The sequence below is a fragment of the Sitophilus oryzae genome, unplaced genomic scaffold (genome assembly GCF_002938485.1).
Source record: "Sitophilus oryzae breed Bouriz unplaced genomic scaffold, Soryzae_2.0 scaffold_1146_pilon_pilon, whole genome shotgun sequence".
NCBI classification, from domain to species: Eukaryota; Metazoa; Arthropoda; class Insecta; order Coleoptera; family Curculionidae; genus Sitophilus; species Sitophilus oryzae.
The window spans coordinates 481,295-504,180 of NW_022145778.1; the positions used below are offsets into that span (position 1 = coordinate 481,295).

Genomic DNA, 22,886 nt, shown 5'->3' on the forward strand with positions numbered 1-22,886 from the left:
TCTTTCTCTTTCTTTTAAAAGCTACACCATGTATATTATTAAAAATTTTGATTTTTCAGAAAATCCTAGATATGTTTCGTGTACAGGGTGTCTCAAATTCAAACCTCATCATTGGTATCTCATTGGGAACTAAAACTTTGACTCTATTTAACCGACCTCGTACATCTTCTAGTTCTGTTGTTAAGGATCGAAATTTGGGACACCCTATACAACGTCCTATACCTAGCTTTATAGGATTCGGAAATATTTAAAGGCCTTAGTAAATGTCTATCTCACTGCAGTGTTTAATAGTTTACTGCAACTGTGATTTTTGTCGAAAAAATAAATTTTGGATATTTGTCAGAAACTTCTTGACGTTCACTGAATACAGGGTGGTCCGAATTGTATTCGGGACACTTCGGCAGCATATTCTATAGATAAAAATAAGTCAATCAGTCATTCATCAATCAAGTCAATTTATGCCCTAAATTGCTTCGTTTCGGAGATACAGGGTGGAGAAATTTCATTTTTATTTCGATTTTTTCGAAATTGATGTCTGGGAGTTTTTTGACGATGATAAATTTGATTTCAATGTTAATATGACTCCTACTAAAGTCCCTAGATATATAAAGTACCGCAATTACCGCCATATTGGCGCCAAAACTAGCGGCAAATTTAAAAAGGAGGCTAACATTTCGCTGTTTCGGCTTTTTAAGCAGCTGAGCTGGTCGGTCCGGCGCCAATATGGCCGACCAACATTGACAGGCAAGCCGTAAAATAAAATATTTATTAATTGTAATAGAATTACGTTTATTATCTACAGTTTACCTTCATTTTAACGTAATATCAGGTGGTATATTAATATTCAATTTCATAAATTTAATTTTTTAGGCCTATATATGGCAAGATAGGTATTAGATTAAATTTACAAGAAAGAAAATCCAGAAAAGATCAAGTGGTTCTCAAAATTTTAGCAAAAAATAATTTTTTTTGGAAATTTTGAAAGTAAAATAACTCCGTTATTTTGGACTTATTTGAAGAACGATAAAGGGAAAATATGTTTCTTTTATCGAGATCTACCACCTCTTAAAATATTTGCACTTATTTCTGGGACACCCTGTATATACAGGTACGGACAAAAAGTTATTACTTTTTAAACCAGTTAAAAATATGTAGATGCCGCCCCCTACAAGCAGGAGTCATATTGACACCGAAATAAAATTTCTCTTGCTAAAAAAAAACAGGCGCCAATTTTCATCCAGATACCAACGTTAGTTCAGAAATTATTTGGAAAAAATAGAAGCAAAAATAAAACTTCTACACCCTGTATCTCTGAAACAAAGTTTGATAAAAAACTTGTTTCTGTCTGAAGAATATACTGCCAAAGTTTCCCGAATATAATTCGGACCACCCTGTATAAGAACTTATCGCACAAAAAAATAAAACATACCTAAATTGTCAATTAATGCTGTTCAGCATTTCTGCGAAATCGAAGACATATCTTATAACGAGTACATTCTCAAGACAAATTGCTTAAACCATTCACAAGAATTATTATTTATAAATATATTTTAATAAATAGCAACTGGAAAAGATAAGTACACTAGAGAGGGGGCAGTAAAATATTCAGTTCATATAACTATATATTTAGTATGTAAATGAGATCGCCGAAGGATAGAAAAAAAAATATTGTGCTTGAAGAGACTGAAGATTTGTGGTTTTAGTTAAAAATTAGAGGTAAGTGTATCTAAAGCTTTGTTTTTTTATTAACTTTTAATTGGTAAATATTTTAATTTAATTAATTATATTTTAACGCATCTGGACTTCTTTTCTGTGATTGTTTTAAATCAAATTATACAGAATATAATGTACAGGGTGTCCCATTGCGTTTTACAGGGTTTTTTGCTTATGAATAGAGGTACGAAGTTGCGGTTTTCATATCACTGTGCTACTTTTTTATGAAACTAAAGCTGTTACACACATTTGTCCTAGCCCTTTTAGTTCCTAAAATACGGGGTGAATTGAAATGTTGCATTTTTCGACTCCCTTAGTATCTCAGTTTTAACTTATCCAAAAGGTGAAAACTGGGTCCCATAGAGTTTTTCACGTAGAATTCAGTGGCGTAACTAGATTTTCGCTGGGAACTGCCATTCTTGAAATATGAACCTAACCGAGACCCAAACTTATGTTTTTTTGTGATGCCCTGTATATATTATCTTTTTAATCTATAAGCCTTGTATTGAGCTTTCTAAAAATATAGTATACTCTTTTTTTAACTTAAATTTTACTTTTTAACATAGGCGGCCGGTTTCTATCAAAACATTCAATTTATTCACCGTCAAATTTTAGTTTCTGGCTATACCACTAGATTTTCTGTGTGTAGAATTATTGCACAAATTAATCAAAAATATTAATAACTAAGATTAACAGCGTGTTATCTAAATCGTTCTAAAAAAACTTGTTTTTGTCAAATCAAATTGGCAAAGATGTTTTATCGAGCTAATTTGAAAGAGTCAATTATATTTTCTGGTGTAAAAACGCTATAAAATATTTTTTGATAAAATTTTGTAGTTATTCTCCTGAAGTAATTATACATAAGTTTATGTATATTTATATAGTTTGCATCAGTGTCCTCTGAAAAAAAAATTACTTAATTCTAATAACAGATAATATACTCACAATTGTAATTTATTAGTGAATTCTTGGTAATTATTATAAAACAATTTTATCTCGTTTGCCCCCTGTTTTTATTTTTATATTCATTATTCGATAAGACTCACAAGTCAGCATAATAATGAGAACTTTGACCTAATGGCATAAGCAAAATAATATACACAATAGATTTTTTCTATTTTGAATCAACGTCAAAATAGGTTTTTCCTTAGTTTATTTCATACATAAATATTGATCTTAGGTATAGAAAGTGCCTAACTGCATATTAAATTGAATAAAACATTTTCATATACATGATAAGACAGTATAGAATGATTTATATTAAATACATGAGATAAATACATCAAGTTTTGAGTCACCCTGTATATACCAAGCAATACAACGTAATTTAGTATAATTAATTTTGCAAAGTTCAAAAAAGGTCCGCTACAGAGCACATCTATAATGGCCAATCAGAAAACGGGAGTTTTCTCAAAAATATGCAAGTGAAAAGGTATTTTAAATATTTCTATAGCAATAATTAATGAAAAATTATGGAGAGAATATTAATGGAGATTAGCGTATTTTGATCTATCTCATAGAATAAAGTGGTGGGATAAGGTTAAACTTGCTTTTATTAAAATAAGGATAACTCTGGTTTGGGCTAACGGAATTAAACAATCTAGGGTTTGTTTAAAAGGGATTTTTCCCCTTAACAGTATAAACTTTCTCTACATAGATTTCACCGAGGTAGCTAGAACCATAACAGTATCATAAACATAAAGTATCATAACAGATATTGCGCGTTTGCATAAAAAAAATTAAATAGTAGCCTATATTTCTTTTTGATTACTTGAATAGAGCAAAAAAATTCCAAAAAGTTAGCGAAAACCGCAACTCATAATTAAAAATTATGAGTTGTTAGGTTTAGTTTCAATTTAATGTCATTTAGTTGTTATTTATTCATGTTTGTTCTTGATTCGACCCTTATACATAGATAAAATAAAATAACCATCTATTAAGATGACATGAAACTTAATAGCAAAATTTTAGATCAAAGTGCCCCTCCGTGATCTTAGTCAAGACTACGTTTAACCCTTAGTTTAACCCTTGTTTAACCTAACGCCTTCGCCTTTTCTGCTCTAAATGTTTTTTTATAGTTATATTTGTATTCAAAATATTTTTTTTTTTGCTCTGATATATTAGTATATCAGAGTAACTTTAATAAAGAGATAAATTTTATAGTTTATTAAAAACAAATTTTGTCTGCAAGCTAGTAATTAAACCACAATATTTTTTATAAAACTTGCATAAGTATAGTTAACAGTAGGGAATGCACTCCCGCACCATAATCTCAATCCCGCAAAGACGCGGGATTAAAGCAATCAATCCCGCGTCTACCGGATCCGCAAAATTGCGGGACTGTAAACAATAGTCATACATTTGGTCCTAAATGGTACAAAAGGCATTGTACATTTTGCATAGGCCCACAATATATTGATATAGCGTGTATCTTAAACTAGCTGTACAGAAATTTGGACCGATTTATACAGGGTGTTCAAAAAATATATTTAATATTAAATAAACTTAAATTTTATTATAATTTATCTACTTATTTTATAAATAAAAATATTATTCTGATGTTGAAGTTTTTTTTAACTTGTGTTAGTTATCTGCTTTTAGATACACTATATCAATAATTTTTTGGCATATGCAGAATGTACAAAGCTTTTTGTACCACTTAGGACCATACATATGACTAAAAATGCATATTTTTCGAAAAAAAACTCAATTTTCCTTAAAAAAAATTAAAAACCGATCAAATTGATTTTTCTAGTTTCAATACAGATTAGTCGTACTTGGTAAAAATTTCAATTTTTTAAAACTCATAAATTTGCGGTAAAAAAGATTCTTGACCAAATTTTCACTCTCTTATAAAACACCCTGTATACGAGAATTCGCTAAATATATTTTCGAAAACCACATAGCATCTTAATTACAATAGATGCATCTAAAACCTGATCCAAACCGCATCCCAAAATCTTTTTTAATTCAAGAGATATTCAACTTTAAATTTACCCTAAAATTTTGCTTGTCCCGATAATTATGTCCGGCAGTTTATTTGACGAAATTGTCCACAAGTACTAGTTAAACGGGTCCCCTGGGTTCCGAGCGTCGACTCATCGGCCCGGAATGAAGGGGTTTGACCTTGATCGAGATTGATTCTGTTACCCAGTAGTAATGTGTCAATCCCGCGGATCCCGGGATAAATCCCGCAACTGCGATCCCGCGGAATCTCAGAGGGATCCCGCATTTGCGGGATTGCATTCCCTAGTTAACAGAAATATTTGAAAACTTATATTTCTTTATATGTGGAATGTTTCTACTAGTAACTGCAAAATTACATTGACTTATTTTATAAACGTAATAATGTTACAGTAAACACTTCTAATATGAAAAATATTCATGAAAGTGTAATGAAACAATTTAAAATGCTTACCTTTTGATGTTTAAGACATTTGTATCTCCAGAGATGTCAATTCTGTTTTAAATTCAAAAACAAACCGATATTTTTTCGACGCAGGTCCAAAATTTAATAAAACTATTTTTTTGCTATTTCTCATTTGTGTTTCTCATTGACAAGTTGACAGTTATTTCAAATACATTTAAAAGACATTATATTATGTATTTTTTAGGCAACCAAATAAACCAGTAACATCTGAAAATTATTTTTTCTACCATTAGCGACGTACCGTGTCCTTAGTCAATACTAAATTATTTTTTTTAAATTTTACCATAACAATATAAGTTTCCTGGCCATGGTTTGCGCCCTTAGATCTTATTTGACGCCCAGTCTCTATCTACCAAAGTAAGTGGTAGCTATGGTGGTAGCCAAGATGCCCCTATTCAAGATTGACAAATAATCTCGCTGGAATTTAAACCCAGACCACCGAATATTAACTAATTAATAAACTATACCCTGACACAATGTCTTTCAAAAAATTTGTATACCTTACATTAAACTAAACAAGAAATAATATAAAATAAACTCAGAGAAGCCCAACAAATGCCTAAAAATTCAAATCAAATTTAAATGTGTAAAGTAAAACGCCAAAGCAAAAGTGACAAAAATGGCGTTTCTACATTAGTCTTTTTATTCAGTAGTAATTTATTATTTATTATTTGAATTGTTTCATCTGTCATCATGCAAAACACTCTTGATCATACTATATTCATATATTTGATCATATTAGCTTCGTTCGGGTTCTTGTTATTACCGATTCTGAACCGTCCTAGAACTGTGATGCGTATGCGCAGAAAGAAATATGAAGACATTATTTCATTTGTGCATGCGCTGCAAAGCTCTAGGACGGTTCAGAATCGGTAACAACAAGAACCCGAAAAAAGCTATTGTATTTTTATAATGGAAGTTTCACGGCAAAATTACTGAGGTAACATTTTAATAACTAATTATTATTTTTTATTAAATAAAATTATATTTAATGCAAAAAAATGAAATTACTAATTAAAGAAGCATGCACTAATAAAATGATCTTTTTTATCTTGTTCATTAATTTATAAATAAAATATTAGTCGTGTTGGTCAAAAGTTGCGTATTTATCAGGTAATTTATTGATATAAACCCTATTTAACCAAAGAAATTAACGAATATATCGTTATATTTGAATAAAAAGATTAAGGAAGGAGCAAATCAACAAACAGGTGGAGCGCAATGGGGGATTAATATGACTTACTTAAATTCCGGGGTTCATCAGTGCCGTTCTAATTTTATTTAACACGTGTAAAAATATAATATAGGGTTGATTCAGTAATTGGTTTGTTTTGTTTTACGTTGTCAATAACTGGTATTTGTTATTTAAATTCTTAAAAAATATATTTGTAATAAAAACAGGTTAGTGTCAATCAGATACGCTACTGAAACATCTAAGTCAAATTGACGTATCCTCATTATTTTTGTAAATAAAAGTTGTAATATGCACGAAAAGATATATAATTAGTTAATTCTAAGTGAATTTCATAACTGATGATTTTTGACCGATATCTACTCCACGCTGCACAACTATTTTACAGTCTTTTCCTGGAATTCGCATACTGTCGCTGTTAATTTAAGTTCTGGCACAATATCCTTCTAGATTTAATAATAATAATAGCTCCCGTATATAGCGTTTTAACGCCTTGGGAGTAGCAAGGTACAGCTTGCCATACTAGAGCCGTTCGGTATACAAGGATGGTAGGTTGGACGCTTCAACCGCCTATTATTACCTCAGGATTGTGAATCCCAAGTACTCATGTAAGGCTCATGTATTTTTATTAAAAATAGTCGGCTGATGAAATGCCGGCTGTGGGATTCAAATCCTCAACCTTTGAATTGGTAGACGAGAGCTGTACCTCTACGCCACCGGGCACCTGCCTTCTAGATTTACTATCTCTAAACAAAAACCAATCGTAGAATAGATAAAGAAGTACATAAAATAATCTCCAAAAGTCCAACGAACCCACGGAATTTCAAATCAAATTCAAATCTGTCAATTGAAACGTCAAACAGGACTGTCAAAAACGGAAGTTTATGACATAGATAAATGCAACAAGTTTAGATTGGAAAGCCCGTAAAAATTTTAGGTCGCGAAATTATTTTGGGTCGCGACCGTTATATGCGATCTGGCGCTGCTATAGCGGTCGCTAAGTCGCTAAGAACAACGGCAAACAAAAACAGAAATAATTTTCCCTTGTCAAAGTCAGAGTCTTCAAAAATGATAAAATCTTTCAAAATATAAACCGCTCTCATTAAAGAAATTCCGAAAAGTGTTTATAGCGTCCATTTTCAAAGTAATTATTGCTATCTTGTGAATTTAATTCAAGTTTTATTTACTCCAACCGGTGATAATGGTGAAAAAGTGGCATTAAAAACTTAAAAAGCTGTGCTGTGAACTGTGAACTGCAAAAACCATCGTGGATCGTGGCATAACGTCGGTTTCCAATGTTTCATAGGTATTTCATACATGTCCTTATATAAAATAAAGTTTCTTGTATGCAACACACTGTATTTTATTTATAAAATTAAAAGAAAATAATAATAAATTTGAATAAACAATATTTGGCGATATAATTCCGGAAAAAGCCGAACCGTTCCGAAATTTTCAAAAGTTTTGGGTCGCGACCGTTGCAAGAATAGCGCCAAATAGTGTTTACATTGTCCTTATGGGCACTTTCCAATCTAAACTTGTTTCATTTATCTATGGTTTATGATGTCAATTCCATAGTATAATACAGTACGTCTGTCCGTTCTGTAGCTCCGGGGTATCCGCGAGAGGGGAAACGATATTTTCTCGATGTTTTTCGTAAAAAATTAGACGACGCCTACCATCAATAAAAATTCGACAAATTTGCAAGTAGCCAATAAAGTGAGTGGGCGGAGCGATTTGCGGTGACGCACTCGTCAAATCGACGTATAAAATATATTGCTGTTTATTTAAATGTTTTTTGTCCGCATTCCTTTCATAGACACAGATCCAGCAGATGTACTGTACTATAGTATATATACTCCATAGTATTATGCTATAGTATTATACTCCTTCCTTAATCTTCTTATTCAAAGCAAACATCTGAAAAACAACACTTTAACGTTATAGACACTTCTATTATGATGTCGTTGAATAAATTCCATAAAATAAAATTACATCTTCTAAATTTTCAATTAATTTTTTCAGAAACATGAAGGTCCTGCTCTGTTTAGCAGGGACCCTATTGGTGGCAACTGCGTCACCTGAGGGATACTATCACCAAGAGTACAATTACAAAACATCTGCATCATCGTACAAGAACAACGAACTACAGCACCAAACAGACGACAGAGGTTACTACAGCAAATCTGGTGATTTGGAAGGACGGGTTAAACCTAAAATCAAATCTGACAGTGAACATTCCGAATATATTAACCCTAGATTAAGAGAAGGTAAATTCAAATAATAAGGTATTTCAAATTTAAGTTAACAATCATTAGAAGGGTATAAAAAATATTTAAGGAAAACCACACAAAACTAAATCGCAATATAATTTATTTAATATTGATACAGATTTCGTGGGTCCTTAATTCTAAATACATGATAAAACACTTAATTTATTTACAACTCGCTTATTTCAAAACTCTATTCAAAACTGATTTTGTCGAGCGCGGTTAGCACTTAGCGGATGTTTCGCATAATTTCCATTCCGGAACACTAGGTAGAATTCTTTTTGTATCCAGAAAGTTCGTTTACAACTTGCGTTTACAACATACAGGATTTTCCACCAATGTCTAAGAGATGGCGCACCATTCAAATCTCCATCGGTAACTCGCTTTAGCAGTTGTTAGTTTCCCCGAAAGATGTCGCCACGCTTGACAATATTTTCCAGATATTCTACATAATCAGACTGTTTCAGTTCAAATAAATACTGTTCGGGCATTCTTAAGCCCCGTTTACACGTTTTACTTTAATTTTTCTGTCAGTTACAAGAGAATATCGTCTAGTGAACTGACGGCTGTTCTCCAGACAATCTTCCATCTTAGCTCCGTCTTGACTACAAAACATCCCCTTTTAGAATATTGACTTATACGTTATGAAATGAAAGCAAAACAAGCGCCCCCTTGAGTTTGTTTGCGCACTAAATTCATGAAATAACAATCCCGATATTTAATTTAACGTTTTTTTAATATTACATAAACATTTTTTTAATTGTAACAAAATAGGTACATATATTCATAATAACATTATATATTAAAAATTACAATAAATAGATGTAATTTATATATAACATATAATTTAATTTTAATATACCTATTTTGTAACAATAAAAAAATGTTTATATCAATACCCGATCGAACGTTTATAAAAATAAAACAATTATTGATGTTATAAATTATGTATTTTACATAACTATAAACTGAAAAATAAACGTACAAAACAATTCGAATTTTTTCGGTGATTTGGAAACGAAAAAACTACCATTTTTGTTGTCGCAATTAGGAACGCTACAGTTCTTCATCGCAGGTTTGCGCTCTCGGTCGAAAAAAGCCATTGCAATTAAATATGAATAATTAAAATAAAATGTACTTGGCAAAATAAGTACAAATACACCAGTAATTAATGAGGAAATTGCAAAAATCACACACCGAATATTCACTAAACACAACGAAATAAAAATATTGACATATTTAAAAAAACAAATCTCTATTCTTTCGGTTCTAGTGTTTGTTCGCACAGTATAGCTTTTAATTCCAGTCATTGCCATTACAGAAAATGTTCCAAAGGGGGATGTTTTGGGGTCTAGATATGACGTTCCTTGATGACGTTCTACCTATAAGTTAAAAGGGTCAGGTAAGACAGATTAAAGACTGTGCTAGAAGTGGAAGAACGGAATCTCATTTATTCGAAAGACGCGTGGTTATCGAGAAACAAGAAGAAGAAGAACCTCATTTATCAAAGGGGGAAAGAGTATGCTGCGGAGGCCAAGCAGATTATGTACACATAGTGGCAAACAAGATGGCATGAATACCATGTGTGGGCCAAGTCTAATGTTATCATCAAAGACATTAGAAAATGGTGCGAAAGAAAATGGAGTGATATGAATTTTTATAAATCACCCGCTTTGACTGGTCATGGTGTCTTTGGCTTATACCAAAAAAATAACAGCAAGATGCATGTTGTTGGTTTTGTGCAGAAGAGGTGGATACCCCAGAATACACATTGTTTGTTTGTCCAAAGTTTGAAGCACACAGCGTACAAACGTATAACTAGATTAGACATAAAATTACGAAAGATAACGTAGCAGAAGTCCTCCTAAGAGGTGAGAACGAGTGGAAAAGTGTCACCAGACTAATGACGAATATAATAAACGAAAAGATAGAGTATAGTACATAGCCAGATCTACAAGTATAGACATAGACAAAATAGATGATACTTTGTGAGGTTGAAGTAATGCTTAGGGCAGTTCCTACCGCACTTGAGAGAAAACGGGGGAAAGTGTTTTAGACGGTAGCTACAAGCTAAACCAGCAGGTTTGCCAGTGGACTGTCTGCCAGCAGATTGCCTAAACCCCATAAGAAAAAAAGATCAGTTTTTGGTAAAGGCCATGCAGGAAGCACTATTTTATGAATTAAAGCATTATGTTTACTTGAAAAGAAGAAACATGGAATTTTACCAGAAAATTGTATTTTTGGTTTAAATTTCATTTGTAAACACACAATTGTGAATCATTTGGTAATAATCATTGAATATCTCTAAACACACAATTTTGTAAAATTACATTCACACAATAATTCAGTTCTAGTAAAACGTTTTTTTTCGTCTACACATAATGTTTTACTTATTGACTGAACTGAACAATTAAGATTTTAGGTAAAACGTTGTGTTGGAGGGGCGTAATAATTAATCACAACAATGACAATGGACAATGAAAAGCTAGATCTGTCCTAACTTATATCTCAGGGATCAGCCCCTGTATATCGTGGTATAAAGACAAAAAAAATATTTACAAGAAATCGTTGATAACCTTGAACCCTTTTCTCGAAAAACTGATAACTGGATATCTTATCCAATTATGGCTCTAAATGGGTATTTAGGTCAAAAACATTTATTCTCTTTATGTTTATTATACATGGTGTTCCAAATTCGGGAATGACCACTGGGATCTCAGAAACTACAATAGATACAGAGGAGATAAATTATAGCAAAGTTGTGTTCAATTTTATGAACATTAAAATGCCGTTTTGAATATAAAAAACATCCGAATACTTTGAAGATAGTCCGAAACGACCAAAATATCTATAATATAGTTTTCCTTTGTTTTTCCAGGCTACTATGATGGAAATGCAGCAGATTTGAACGCCAGAAGTGCCCATTTGTCTAACGGCTATGGGCTAGCTGCCGGAGGATCTGCATCCAGTGCTTATCAAGCTGGATCTCAGTACGCATCTCAGTATGGGTCTCAGTACGGATCACAGTACGGATCTCAATACGGATCTCACCGTGGATCGGAATCAGTCTCATCCAGTGATTACTTAGGAGCGCTCAACAGTTATCACGGTAAACAGCAATTTGTTTTTTTATAGACTTGCAGATAAAAATGTATCTTAAATGCCTGTGGAAGCACTTTTCATTTTTTATTTGCGCCTTCTAACATATCTAATGATCAACTTTATATTTAAAAAATGATTATTTGTACATTCTAAGTGGTGTATTGATTTCTCATTCACTGATTCACTTTCCGATAAACATTTCAAAAGTACTTATATACTGTCTACGTATTTGGAAGTGCATTTAATTTTTGTCATCTCATTCACTGATTCACGTACTAATGGACGTTTTAAAAGCACAGACTGCCTACGTCTTTAGAAGCATATTTCATTTTTTATTTGCACCTTCTAAGTATCTAATTACAACACAGACTGTCTTCAACTTAATATAATAAAAACTCTTATAAATCGGCACCAAATAAAAACTCATATCAAACCGCATTACAGGTTCATCAGGTGACAGTGTCTGCATAGATCAGCAATGTTGTTTACCTTATTACCTCTGTAAAAGCTCCAAACTATAGTTCCATCATTTTCAGGTTCCCAAGGTTCAAGCAGCCAATACAGCTCTTCGGCATTGAACAGCGTAGCTTCTCGTCTACAAACCGATTTACAACACGAATTAGAATCAGCTGTCCGAGGCCAGTCCCAGTACTCAAACAGAGTTGACGTTTCCGAGTTAGAATCAGAATTGCGTAGAAATTTGACAGACAGATTAAATCAGCTCCTTCAGGAACAATTCGGGACTCAAACCATTCGGGGGGGACAATCTTACAGTTTGGTGGGCGGTAGAATTCAAAATAGGCCCAATTACGAACAACAAGAATTGGTGAATTTGCAAAATAGGTTGGAGGATAGTCTGCTGCAGCAACTCAGAAGAGAATACTCCTACAGGTAATATTACGTGGTTTTACGCTGATATACGAGCCCTAACAACTATATGTTGGGACAAGGTCATATTTTGGAATTATTGCCCTGGTTTTTAAAAATGACTGAAAAATATATGTTTAATTTTTTAAATATAAACATAGCCATATATCCTAAACAACTTGACAATATTTTTATGAATTTGTAAATCAATCCATATTTACAGTAGCGGATTTTGTTCATAAAAGGACAAATTTGCTGACAACTATATGTTGGGACAAGTATTTTTAAATAATTAATATCATCATAGGCGGCTGTGCTATAAACGTCACAAATGTCGCAAACTGTTTACTTCAGCACTGACAGCTTGTAAGTGACTCGATACTTTGAGTAGTGAGATTAACTGTAAGTAATTTTAATTTTTTTAATTTTCAATTTTGTTAATTATTTAATTCAAAGTAATGATCCGTGGAAAAGCTACAAATCAAAAACTACGCGAAATTATCATTCGTCAATACAGTACGGGAAAAAAATTCGAAAAATTTCTGATGATTTAAGTATTCCAAAAACCACGGTCTTTAATATAATAAAAAAATACGGCGAATCTGCCAATGTAGACGTTAGAGGTAACAGTTCGGGAAGACCAAAAGTTTGTATCTCAAAGAGATTTACGAAATTTAGTAAAAATTCGCAAGTCTGCGAGAAGAAGTACTCTTCGCGAAAGGTGATGTCACTCCGTATTAAACAAATTTCTTGTTGTAAAATGTCAAGAGAATTGTTGCCGATCATATATCCATAAATGCGGTCTGGGGTTTTATAAGGTAAACTTTATTTCGTGTGGATAATCAATTACCTGAAGATTATTGATACAAAGACTTATTTAGGCCAAATAAAACCGCTACTGACAGAAATTTAGAAGAAAAATCGCTACAATTGGGCAAAATCTAAATTATCGTGGACACAAAATGATTGGAATAAGGTCATATTTAGCGATGAGTCTAAATTTGATGTTTGCGTTGGAGATCATCGAAAACGAATAATACGAAATAAAGCAGAAGCCTTTCATAAAGATTGCTTAAAGAGGGTTGTTAAATTTCCTAAGGGAATTATGGTTTGGGGTTGCATGTCAGCAAGAGGTTTGGGCAAATTAAATTTTATACATGGCACTGTTAACGCCCAAAAATATCACCATATACTTGGGACCTCACTTTTGCCTAGTGCTCAAGAATTGTTTTCAAACGAAAACTATATTTTCCAACAAGATGGAGCAATTGTGCCATTCAGCAAAATCAACTAAAAATTGGTTCAGTAATAATAATATAAAAGTTCTATCCCATCCTGCAAGTAGTCCTGGCCTCAATGTTATAGAAACTGTGTGGCCATAAAATGAAGCAATATTTATGAAACCACCCTCAACGAATAATTTTTGATTTGTGCACAAAACTGCAGGAAATTTGGGATAATTTTTCTCCTCAAATGTGCCAATCTTTGGTAAATACAATGCCATTAAGAGTTCAGGAAGTTGTTAAGGCGAAAGGTGATGTAACTCCGTATTAAACAAATTTCTTGTTGTAAAATGTAGTAAAATTGTCTAGATCATATTGTAATGTTTGAATTTAGAATAATAAACAAAATAAATTGAGTCGTTTTAACAAATTACTATTTTTTATTGCAAAAAAGACCTTGTCCCAACATATAGTTGTTAGGGCTCGTAGAGTTATACAAAATGTAACACTGTATAATCATTTAATATATAATAATTATTTCTGTAGATATTCTGGACAGCAATCTCAATCTTCCTATGATGAAAACTATGACAGGTATGACACCACATCCTACAGACCGATCTATCCTAGCCTGAACAGTATTACTACCACTCAAAGACCGTATCCTAGTTATCCGGGAGTGAAATATGCACCTGAGAGATACCAACAGTCAGAGAGAGATTACAACAGGTAAATAACTACTAAAAATAACCTAATAATATAAGAATCGCGTTATCTTTAAAAAAAAATTATCCGGAAATGTTAGAACAATGTAAAATACTTCAACATTAAATATGTCAGTCCCAACGTTTAATCTATGAAAAAAAGAAACAGATGAAAAATTTTATTATTCACTAAATGAAAAATAATTACTAAAAGTCAAGCGCCTAATTGCTGGTAACTGACTGATTGCTTTGTTATCAACATTTTTTTAAAGGCCGTTTTACAATTCTCAATTCTTACCAAATCTTTCCTACAACGCGTGTGCATTCTGGCATGTTTGATAAGTTGCTGCAACTTTTCTTGCACTTGCAGATGACAATTTTTCAACTTACGTGCAACTTTTGGTTATTTTGCTAGTTATTTTTAAATTGCCAATGGCTTAACATAACAACCTCACAGTTACATGTTTAGTTTTATTTAATTAGTTATGTTTTGTTGTCATTAATAAATAAAAAAAACTATAAATACCAAGTACAAACGACCAAAAACGAGAAATTGACAAATGACGTGATACAGTTGATAATCGTCTAATTTCCGTTAAGTTGAACATTCCACAGACATTTACTTTACATAAGATCTCTAACTTATTGTATTAAAAGAACTGCGTTACAAGGCTTGACATCTTTTTACATTTTATATATAATACGATATATTTTATTTTATTCATTATAGGGTTTCAAACATCAGATACACTCCTGTATCCAACCCACAATCAATCACCACCATAGCTTCCAACGTCCAGCATCGCTTAGACTCCCAACTGAACAGAATCTTGGAGGACTCACAATACTTCTCTGAAAGTTCTGGCTACAGCTCTTACAACTTCGATGTTCTCCTCAACAGACTTAGGGAGGAATTGAAGAATAACATCACCAATATCCTCAATGACGAGATCCGTCAACAATATGGCACTCAAACGACTAAAGATGGGTATTTGTACAGCGTGGGCTCGTTAGGCCAAATCAGTGACCAATACAACTACAATGAGGCTGATTTGGAGAGTCTTAGAAGACAGGTTGAAAATAATTTGGTGACTAAGTTGAACAGGGATTTCGAATCAGCCAGACAAAGGTAACTTTATTCTTCTAATACGCATTTATTACCACAATCTCTAATTATTTAATAAGGTCTAATAGACATTTATTAGAAAGCTATGACCTACACAAAACGTCTCATTTAAGTACACTAAAGAAATACTTCATAATATTGTCATTTCTTTTTGTAAAATTCCTATATGATTTTTATTATAGATGGGTGAGTCACCAACAATCTCAATCCCAATACAGCCAGAGCAGCAACCAGAGATACTCAAACGCCAACTATGGATCAGACCTCTACGGCAGCAGAATCCAAAATTCCGGCATCAAAACCGGAAGTGGGTATGGATACGTTGCAGGCTCCCACCAATCAGGCTACGAGACTTCAGGTTTGAGCAGCTCTAACCTTGCCAGTCTTCAAAGCTTACAGAACGAACTCAGTAGACAACTCCAAGCTGCCATAACCCAAAATAAGCAATACACGAATGTCTATACATCACGTGGTGGGTACGGAAGTACATATGACGAAGCCTACCAAAGACTCTACGAAGAACTTCAAAGTAACCTCACCAGACAATTGCAAGACTTCCTATCTGAAAGCGGATATTCTTCTGTATACGGTGATTCACAATTGGCCAGTTTGAAGTCGCAGCTGCAAAACAGCTTGGCCAGTCAACTTCAGCAAGGATTGCAACAGAGTTACAGTGCTTCAGCTTCGTACAGCGCTAGTTCGGGAAGCAGTGCTTCTGCAGGAGGAGCTGCTTATAGCAGCTCAGGAGGAGAGTCATATAGAGCAGCTAGAGGTAACTTGAGTTTCACAGAAAACTTTTATATCCAACTTTTATTATCTATATTTTACCAAATTATACAATTACGACGTTTTGGGACAGTTACATCACTATCAATACCTGGTGCATCTCAAAAGTGGCTCACACCCCTATAACTTTTTTATTTTTTCAGATAAAAAATCGAGATTTGGTGTGTTAATATATGATATAAATTAGGATTGATTGACTTTATTTCATAGAAAATAACATTCTGAATAGAGTGACATTCGAATATACATTTATTTAAAATTGCAACATGCGGTTCATAACGACAATTTGACTCGAAATACCAAGTGTGTGGTACCAAATTATTCGTAAAAATGCAAATTCCAAATATGCTAATGAGCCAACCTCGTTCCATTTGAAAAAATTCAGATATGATTAAAAATACGATTTGGGCATCTTTTAACCGGGCAAGAAAAGACACTAGAAACACTAGACGATCTCATATATTTTTCCAAGGATTAAAAAGATTAAAAATTAGTGTTTTTAACACTGCCATGGCACTCTAGATTGAAATTTAAAATTCAATTTTGTTTTAAGCGAAAATGTCAAAAGATGACATATGATATGTCATTCTATTCAGAGTGTCATTTTCTATCGAATAAAATAAAAAAAATACCGATGATGCCATTTAAAAATCAAAAGTTGTAGTCATTTCCGGTGAAACAGGATGTGGCCGAGATGAATTGAATACGTCAATCAGTCCTAATTTATGTCATATACTAACATATCAAATCTCGTTTTTTTTATCTGAAAAAATAAAAAAGTTTTAGGAGCGAGCCACTTTTGAGACGCACCCGGTATACTTCATGTTTAATTACTCATATTTTTGTAGGATATGATCAAAGCAGCGTATGTTGCACACAAAGTTACAGAAGAAAAAGAAGTTACGGATACCGTAGCAGACCAGTAGGACTGTCAACATACGGAGGCACTGGAGGATATGGAGGTTACAACGGATACAACGGAGGTTACAGTAGCCCTGCAGGCGGTTACGGCGGCAACTACGGAGGTAAATCTTATATTTCAGTAAAAAAAATAGATTTTTATAAAACTTTCGAAACAATAGGTGCCGGTCTAGGAAGCAACTACAACTCCAACCAACAAAGACCAGTCGAAGTAGGCCAAGAAGAAGACGATTCTGACTTAACCCAGCAAGTAGAGCCTGTAGAAGCATTTAATAACGAAAATTCCTTTCAAACAGGCCAGCAAGTCGACGATTCAGATACTCAACAAGTGGAAGTCGATGACGGATTTACCTCGGGATTTACCGGCCAACTCAATAGTGCCAACCAACAAAAACCTGTCGGACAAGAAGTCGATGTTGGTCAGCAAGAAATTGATGTGGGACAAGTAGAAGACTCAGACAATACTTTTGGTAGTGCAGCAAATAAGCCCAACCAGCAAAACAACCTTGGTGGGTTTACCGATCTCCAAATTGGATCTCAGAGTGGCGCTAGACAACCAACTTTTAATCAGCCACAATCTCAGACACCTTTGCAAAGGCCAATTTCAAATCTGGGTGGTTTTGATAATGTTCCTGTGGTATCTCAGCCCACAACTGGGCAAACAAATTCCTTCAATCAACCACAACCGACACAAAGACCTTTTCAAAAACCAAACTATGGTATATCCTTTAATCCAAACCAAGGTAGTTTTAATAACGCTCCTATTGGATCTCAGCCAGGAACTGGACAAACTTCCTTCAACCAACCACAGCCAGTAAGACCTTCATATGGATCTTCAACGTTCAACACGAATTTAGGAAGTTTTGATAATGTACCTGTTCAATCCCAACCAACAAACGTTGTGCAACCACAAACTTTTCCAAACCAAAATAATCTTGATGCTCAAAGACCTATAGAAACGAGTCAGGGTACGGGGCTGAATATTGAACCAATAGGATTTCAAAACCCCATCCAGCCAAATCCTCTAAGTACAAACAGTCAGCCATCGCCAACACCTAGCCAGGGTCCTAACTATTCCTATTACATTCCTGGTGCCTTAGATAGAGATGTTGGCCCTTCATTTAACTTACAACCAGGCTCCCATACTGTCGGTCAAACCCAGCGAGGAGATCAGACCCCTGTAAATGGAGTGAATTCGGTTACTCCTCAAACTTCTCCTAAACCTGTAGAGGGACAGCAAGTTATCCCAACAGACGACTTAGGTCAACAAGTTGAAGATACGGATTTTGGAAGCTTCCAGCCAGTAGTTCCTGAAAATGCTCCGAAATATCCTCAGTACACTGGGGAATACAAACGATTATCTTCCTTATATCTCCAACCACAATACGAAAGTATTACTAGAGACATCTTACTGACCTGTTCAAGAGAGTTGACTGCGACAATTCAGATTGAAGTGCCTCAGAAAGAGATCTCGAGACAGACTTACGAAGAACTGTACCAATCGTTGAATAGTAACATCACTAGTCAATGTCAAAAGAGATTGAGTAGTATTAACCCCGAGCAATATAGAGAAATTGAAGAATTCTTACAATATAATTTGTATCAAAAACTCGTCGGCGAACTTTTGAAAGCGGGGTTTCCGAAAGAAACTCTTGGAGTAGAAGTTAACGTTCAACCAACAACACCTTCGACGTATAATTACTATTCCACTGGAAATAGATATCCCCAAAATACTTTTGTACGTCCACAACAATCTAATACTTTCATACAACGAGAAATTAACTCAGGATTAGGAAACAACAATCAGCCTTTTGGTTACTCTTCGACTCAACTACCTTCCTTACAAGACAGACCAGTTTCAAACATTCCTTCTTTTTCACAAACATCAAATAGAGAAAGACAACCTTCTAATCCTTATCTAGCACTAGCTGAAGCTGAAGCAGATCAGCTTATCAACTTTCTAAAAAACAGACAGAATAAACAACCAGTTACAACACAGAGAACCAGCACCACTACAGCACAAACTCTTTACGAAAAAATTCCATACTTAGCTCCTAGTTTCCAAGATGTTTCAGCTCAAATACCTGACATAAGCTACCCAGAATATAAAAACGTAGTACAATTAGATGAAGAATTGCACGAATATATAGATACATTCATCAATAAACAAGTTCAGATTGCTAGGGATAATCGTTTAACAGTTGAAGAAGCTTACCAAACAGTTCTTCTAACTTTGGAGGAAGAAATTCAAAGTCTAGTAAGAGATACTTTGGTAGGAAGCAAGCCAGAAGTACAGAGATTTTACAGTATAATCAAGGGAAAGTTGAGAAAAGAACAGAGTCAACAACTCCAAGAGTACTTGATAGTTCGCTTGAATGAATCTGTTAGAAGACAGCTGAATAGCATTTATGTATCTCAACCCGACTCTTCACAATCTTCCTACAAAATCCCGTCTTATGAAACCTTGAGAGGTCAGATTACTGATTTGACACCTGATGAATACGAAAATATCAAACAGTTGGATGTGGAACTTCAAAAGTATATCAATAAGATACTAGAGAACCAAGTCAAACTAGCTCAACAACAGGGTTTAGACAATATTGAAGCTTATGCTACAGTTTTACACACTTTGGAAGAACAAATAGTGACATTGGTTCAGAGTACTTTAAGAGGAAGTAGACCGGATCTGGAAACATACTCCACTCCACTCAAAAACAAACTGACCAAAGAACAACAATTACAACTGAGGGAGTTCTTGAGCACAAACTTACAAGAATCTGTTTCTAAACAACTCACTAAAATATACGGCGCTGACTCTGAAACCCAAACTACTTTCTCAACTGTACAAAGTACTCCCTCGGTACTAACAGTCTCTTCAACACCATCGCCCGATTCCGTCCAAGCTCAAATTTCTGGTCTAACTCCTAACCAGTATCAGACAGTTAAAGATGTGGATTTAGAACTGAAAAAATACGTTAACGATTTGATTGCAAATCAAGTAAAGATTGTTCAATCACAGAATTTGTCCCCTGAAGAAGCTTACACTACGGTACTTCACACTTTAGAGGCTGAAATTGAAAGTTTGGTCCAAGGAACCGTCAATGGAAACAGGCCTGAACTTCAGAGATATCTTAGTTCTATCAGAAACACTTTTAACACAAAACAGTACCAAGAACTACAACAGTACCTTGTTATATCTTTGGATTATACTGTAACTCGTCAACTGAGCACAATATACACCAGTGTACGTCCAACATCTGCGCTTCCTGTATACCAACCACCTTCCTATGAATCTTTACAAAACCAAATAACCAATTTGAATTCAAACCAATATCAAACTGTCAGAGACTTAGATGTTGAATTACAAAAAGACATTGACAGGATCATCGAAAGACAAGTATCTTTAGCCAAACTGCAACATTTATCTCCCGAGGAAGCTGCGAATTCGGTATTTCATACGTTGGAAGTCGAAATACAAACTCTAGTTCAAGGTACTCTTCAAGGAAATAGACCTGAGCAACAAAGATACTACAGTTTAGTTCAAAACCAGTTTAGTGCTCCTCAAGTTCAAGAACTAAAAGATTATCTGATCCTGTCTCTAACTTACACAACTAAAAGACAGCTAAAAAATATATACAATCTCAGTGATGAATTTTATAGTGTAGAAAAAACATACAAGCCACAATATAAAGTAATCAGAGTGAGATTAGAGAATATTACAACTACCCAGTACAAAATTATTCAGCAAATAGAAGCCGAATTCGCTCAACAAGTTACTGATGCTATTGCCAATCAAGATTGGTCAGGTTATGGTGACCTGAGCTCTTATGACAAGTACCAACAACTCACTACTAAACTCGAACAAGAAATCCAGAAGAATCTCACGGAGTTCATTGCTGGAACTGCTGAACCAGGCTTGAGCAAATACTCAGAACTGATAGACAGAAACTTTGAAAAGAGTAAAATACCTGACGTTCAAAAATACCTCGAAATCAGACTGATTAAAAGAATCAGAGAGCAACTAACTCAGAAATTCAACGTGAACTCGGGTAGGTCTGAGTATAGATTCCACCATTCAAGCCAACATATTACTAATTTCGGTCAGGTACAGCAAGTGAATCCTGAACAGACAGAAGATATTGAACCACTGTCTTATCAACACGCGACTGTGGTGCAGTCGCCTGGATTGGCATCAGAACATCAATCAGTGGCGGGTAAAAGTGGGGATATTGAAGTAATATCGCCTACTAGTGAAGAACCTGTTGAATCTTCAACAGAAAGTAAAGGCTGGTGGTCAAAGTTTGGAAATAAAGTTAAATCACTCAAGCAAAAGATAGTGGGATGATTTCAAGTGGAAAATATATGAATGAATTTGTAATATAGTTTAGTTTTAAGTTATTATAAAATCCTAGAAATATATTATGTGTTTTATTGAAATTGTCCTCATTTATAGTGATAGAAAGAACAAAAATTATGAATATCCTCATGGCATTACATTACTGCCTCATAGATTCAATCAACTTTAACAAATTTTAGTGTATTTCTGTTGAGTAATGTCTTTGTCCATAAATCTAAATACAGGGTCTCAAAAAACACAAGCATATTGAATAACAATGACGAAGGAGCAGTTGTAAAATTACCCCGTGGAATGATTTTAACAAACACAGAAACTATTTGCCTTTTAATTTTATTTAATCTTAAATTACTTACTGATCTTTATACAATATACAAGAATCTTGCAATATTTTTATCTGTCTTGCCATATTTTACCTAAATGTTAGGTATGACAAAAATAAAAATATACTTACTAATTAAATGGATACCTACCTTCTAACCAATATGAATAGTTTATGCTATATGTAGATATATTTTTTTTCCATTTTCAATGGCCACGAATCACTTACAGCTTCCAACCAGTTATCTAATAAATTTTCTTGGTATACCGTTTTCTTGTATTTAAATTAAGAGAAACACAGACTCACACACACATTAAACACCCATGCCCAAGACTGGAATCGAACCAGCAACCTTGCGTCTACTAGAGAGCAGAGCAGTCAATTCAACCACAAGGCCACATGTAGATATATTCTTATTTCTTTTAAACATTCTGTATAGATATAATCTGTCCAACGAGAGGATACATGACATTGACAGATGTGTCTGTCGAAATCTTTCACGAATCGTCGGACAGACTATAGATACAAAATGAATCTTTTTTACTTAACAAATAACAAGCTTTACCTTTTTACCTTTTTTTTTAATTTACTACAACTTCTAGAAAACATATCTAATTCTCGATTGTTTTACAAATAAATAAATAAAAATCCTACCTCTGGAAGACTGTTGAAATATCTGACAAAACCCTGCTGTTGAGCCAAATCTTTAACACAAAAATTAATATAAAAACACAAGTTAAAAAAAGATAAACATGGCAGTCTTACCTAAGTTTAAAGCAGCTGTTACAGTTTCTGGTTCACCCATTACGGATTTATTTAAAAACTAACAAACACCTTAATAATTAAATAACAAAAGTTACACAAAACAAAGATTTC

The 22,886-nt window shown here is 33.9% G+C and overlaps 2 protein-coding genes across 3 annotated transcripts in view; one reads left to right on the forward strand and one right to left on the reverse strand.

Moving 5' to 3' along the window:
- Positions 1-22,886, reverse strand: part of LOC115886714 (DNA mismatch repair protein Msh2) — a 43,592-nt gene extending 20,706 nt beyond the window's left edge. The window contains exons 1-2 of one of the 2 annotated variants that reach the window (XM_030905988.1): positions 22,776-22,886; positions 22,665-22,714 (exon numbers count right to left, since the gene is read on the reverse strand). In XM_030905988.1, the coding sequence (XP_030761848.1) occupies positions 22,665-22,714; positions 22,776-22,815 (90 nt within the window). In that variant the 5' untranslated portion in view covers positions 22,816-22,886. Of the gene's footprint in view, positions 1-5,131; positions 5,150-22,664; positions 22,715-22,775 lie in introns of those variants that run through there. The other variant, XM_030906001.1, reaches the window with a different exon arrangement.
- Positions 1,559-21,753, forward strand: LOC115886705. Its single transcript, XM_030905977.1, has 9 exons — positions 1,559-1,716; positions 8,361-8,605; positions 11,484-11,714; positions 12,244-12,598; positions 14,344-14,526; positions 15,232-15,630; positions 15,810-16,399; positions 17,262-17,438; positions 17,496-21,753. Exons 2-9 carry the CDS (start codon positions 8,365-8,367, stop codon positions 21,677-21,679), a joined length of 6,360 nt encoding a protein of 2,119 aa, XP_030761837.1. The 5' UTR covers positions 1,559-1,716; positions 8,361-8,364; the 3' UTR covers positions 21,680-21,753.

What these genes read in the sequence shown, in the direction of transcription:
- LOC115886705 (XM_030905977.1), top strand. Translation starts at nt 8,365, where the DNA reads ATGAAGGTCCTGCTCTGTTTAGCAGGGACCCTATTGGTGGCAACTGCG. An exon ending in AGAAGAGAATACTCCTACAG is followed by an intron (nt 12,599 to 14,343) that starts GTAATATTACGT and finishes TTATTTCTGTAG; the next exon opens with ATATTCTGGACAGCAATCTC. An exon ending in TTCGAATCAGCCAGACAAAG is followed by an intron (nt 15,631 to 15,809) that starts GTAACTTTATTC and finishes TTTTTATTATAG; the next exon opens with ATGGGTGAGTCACCAACAAT.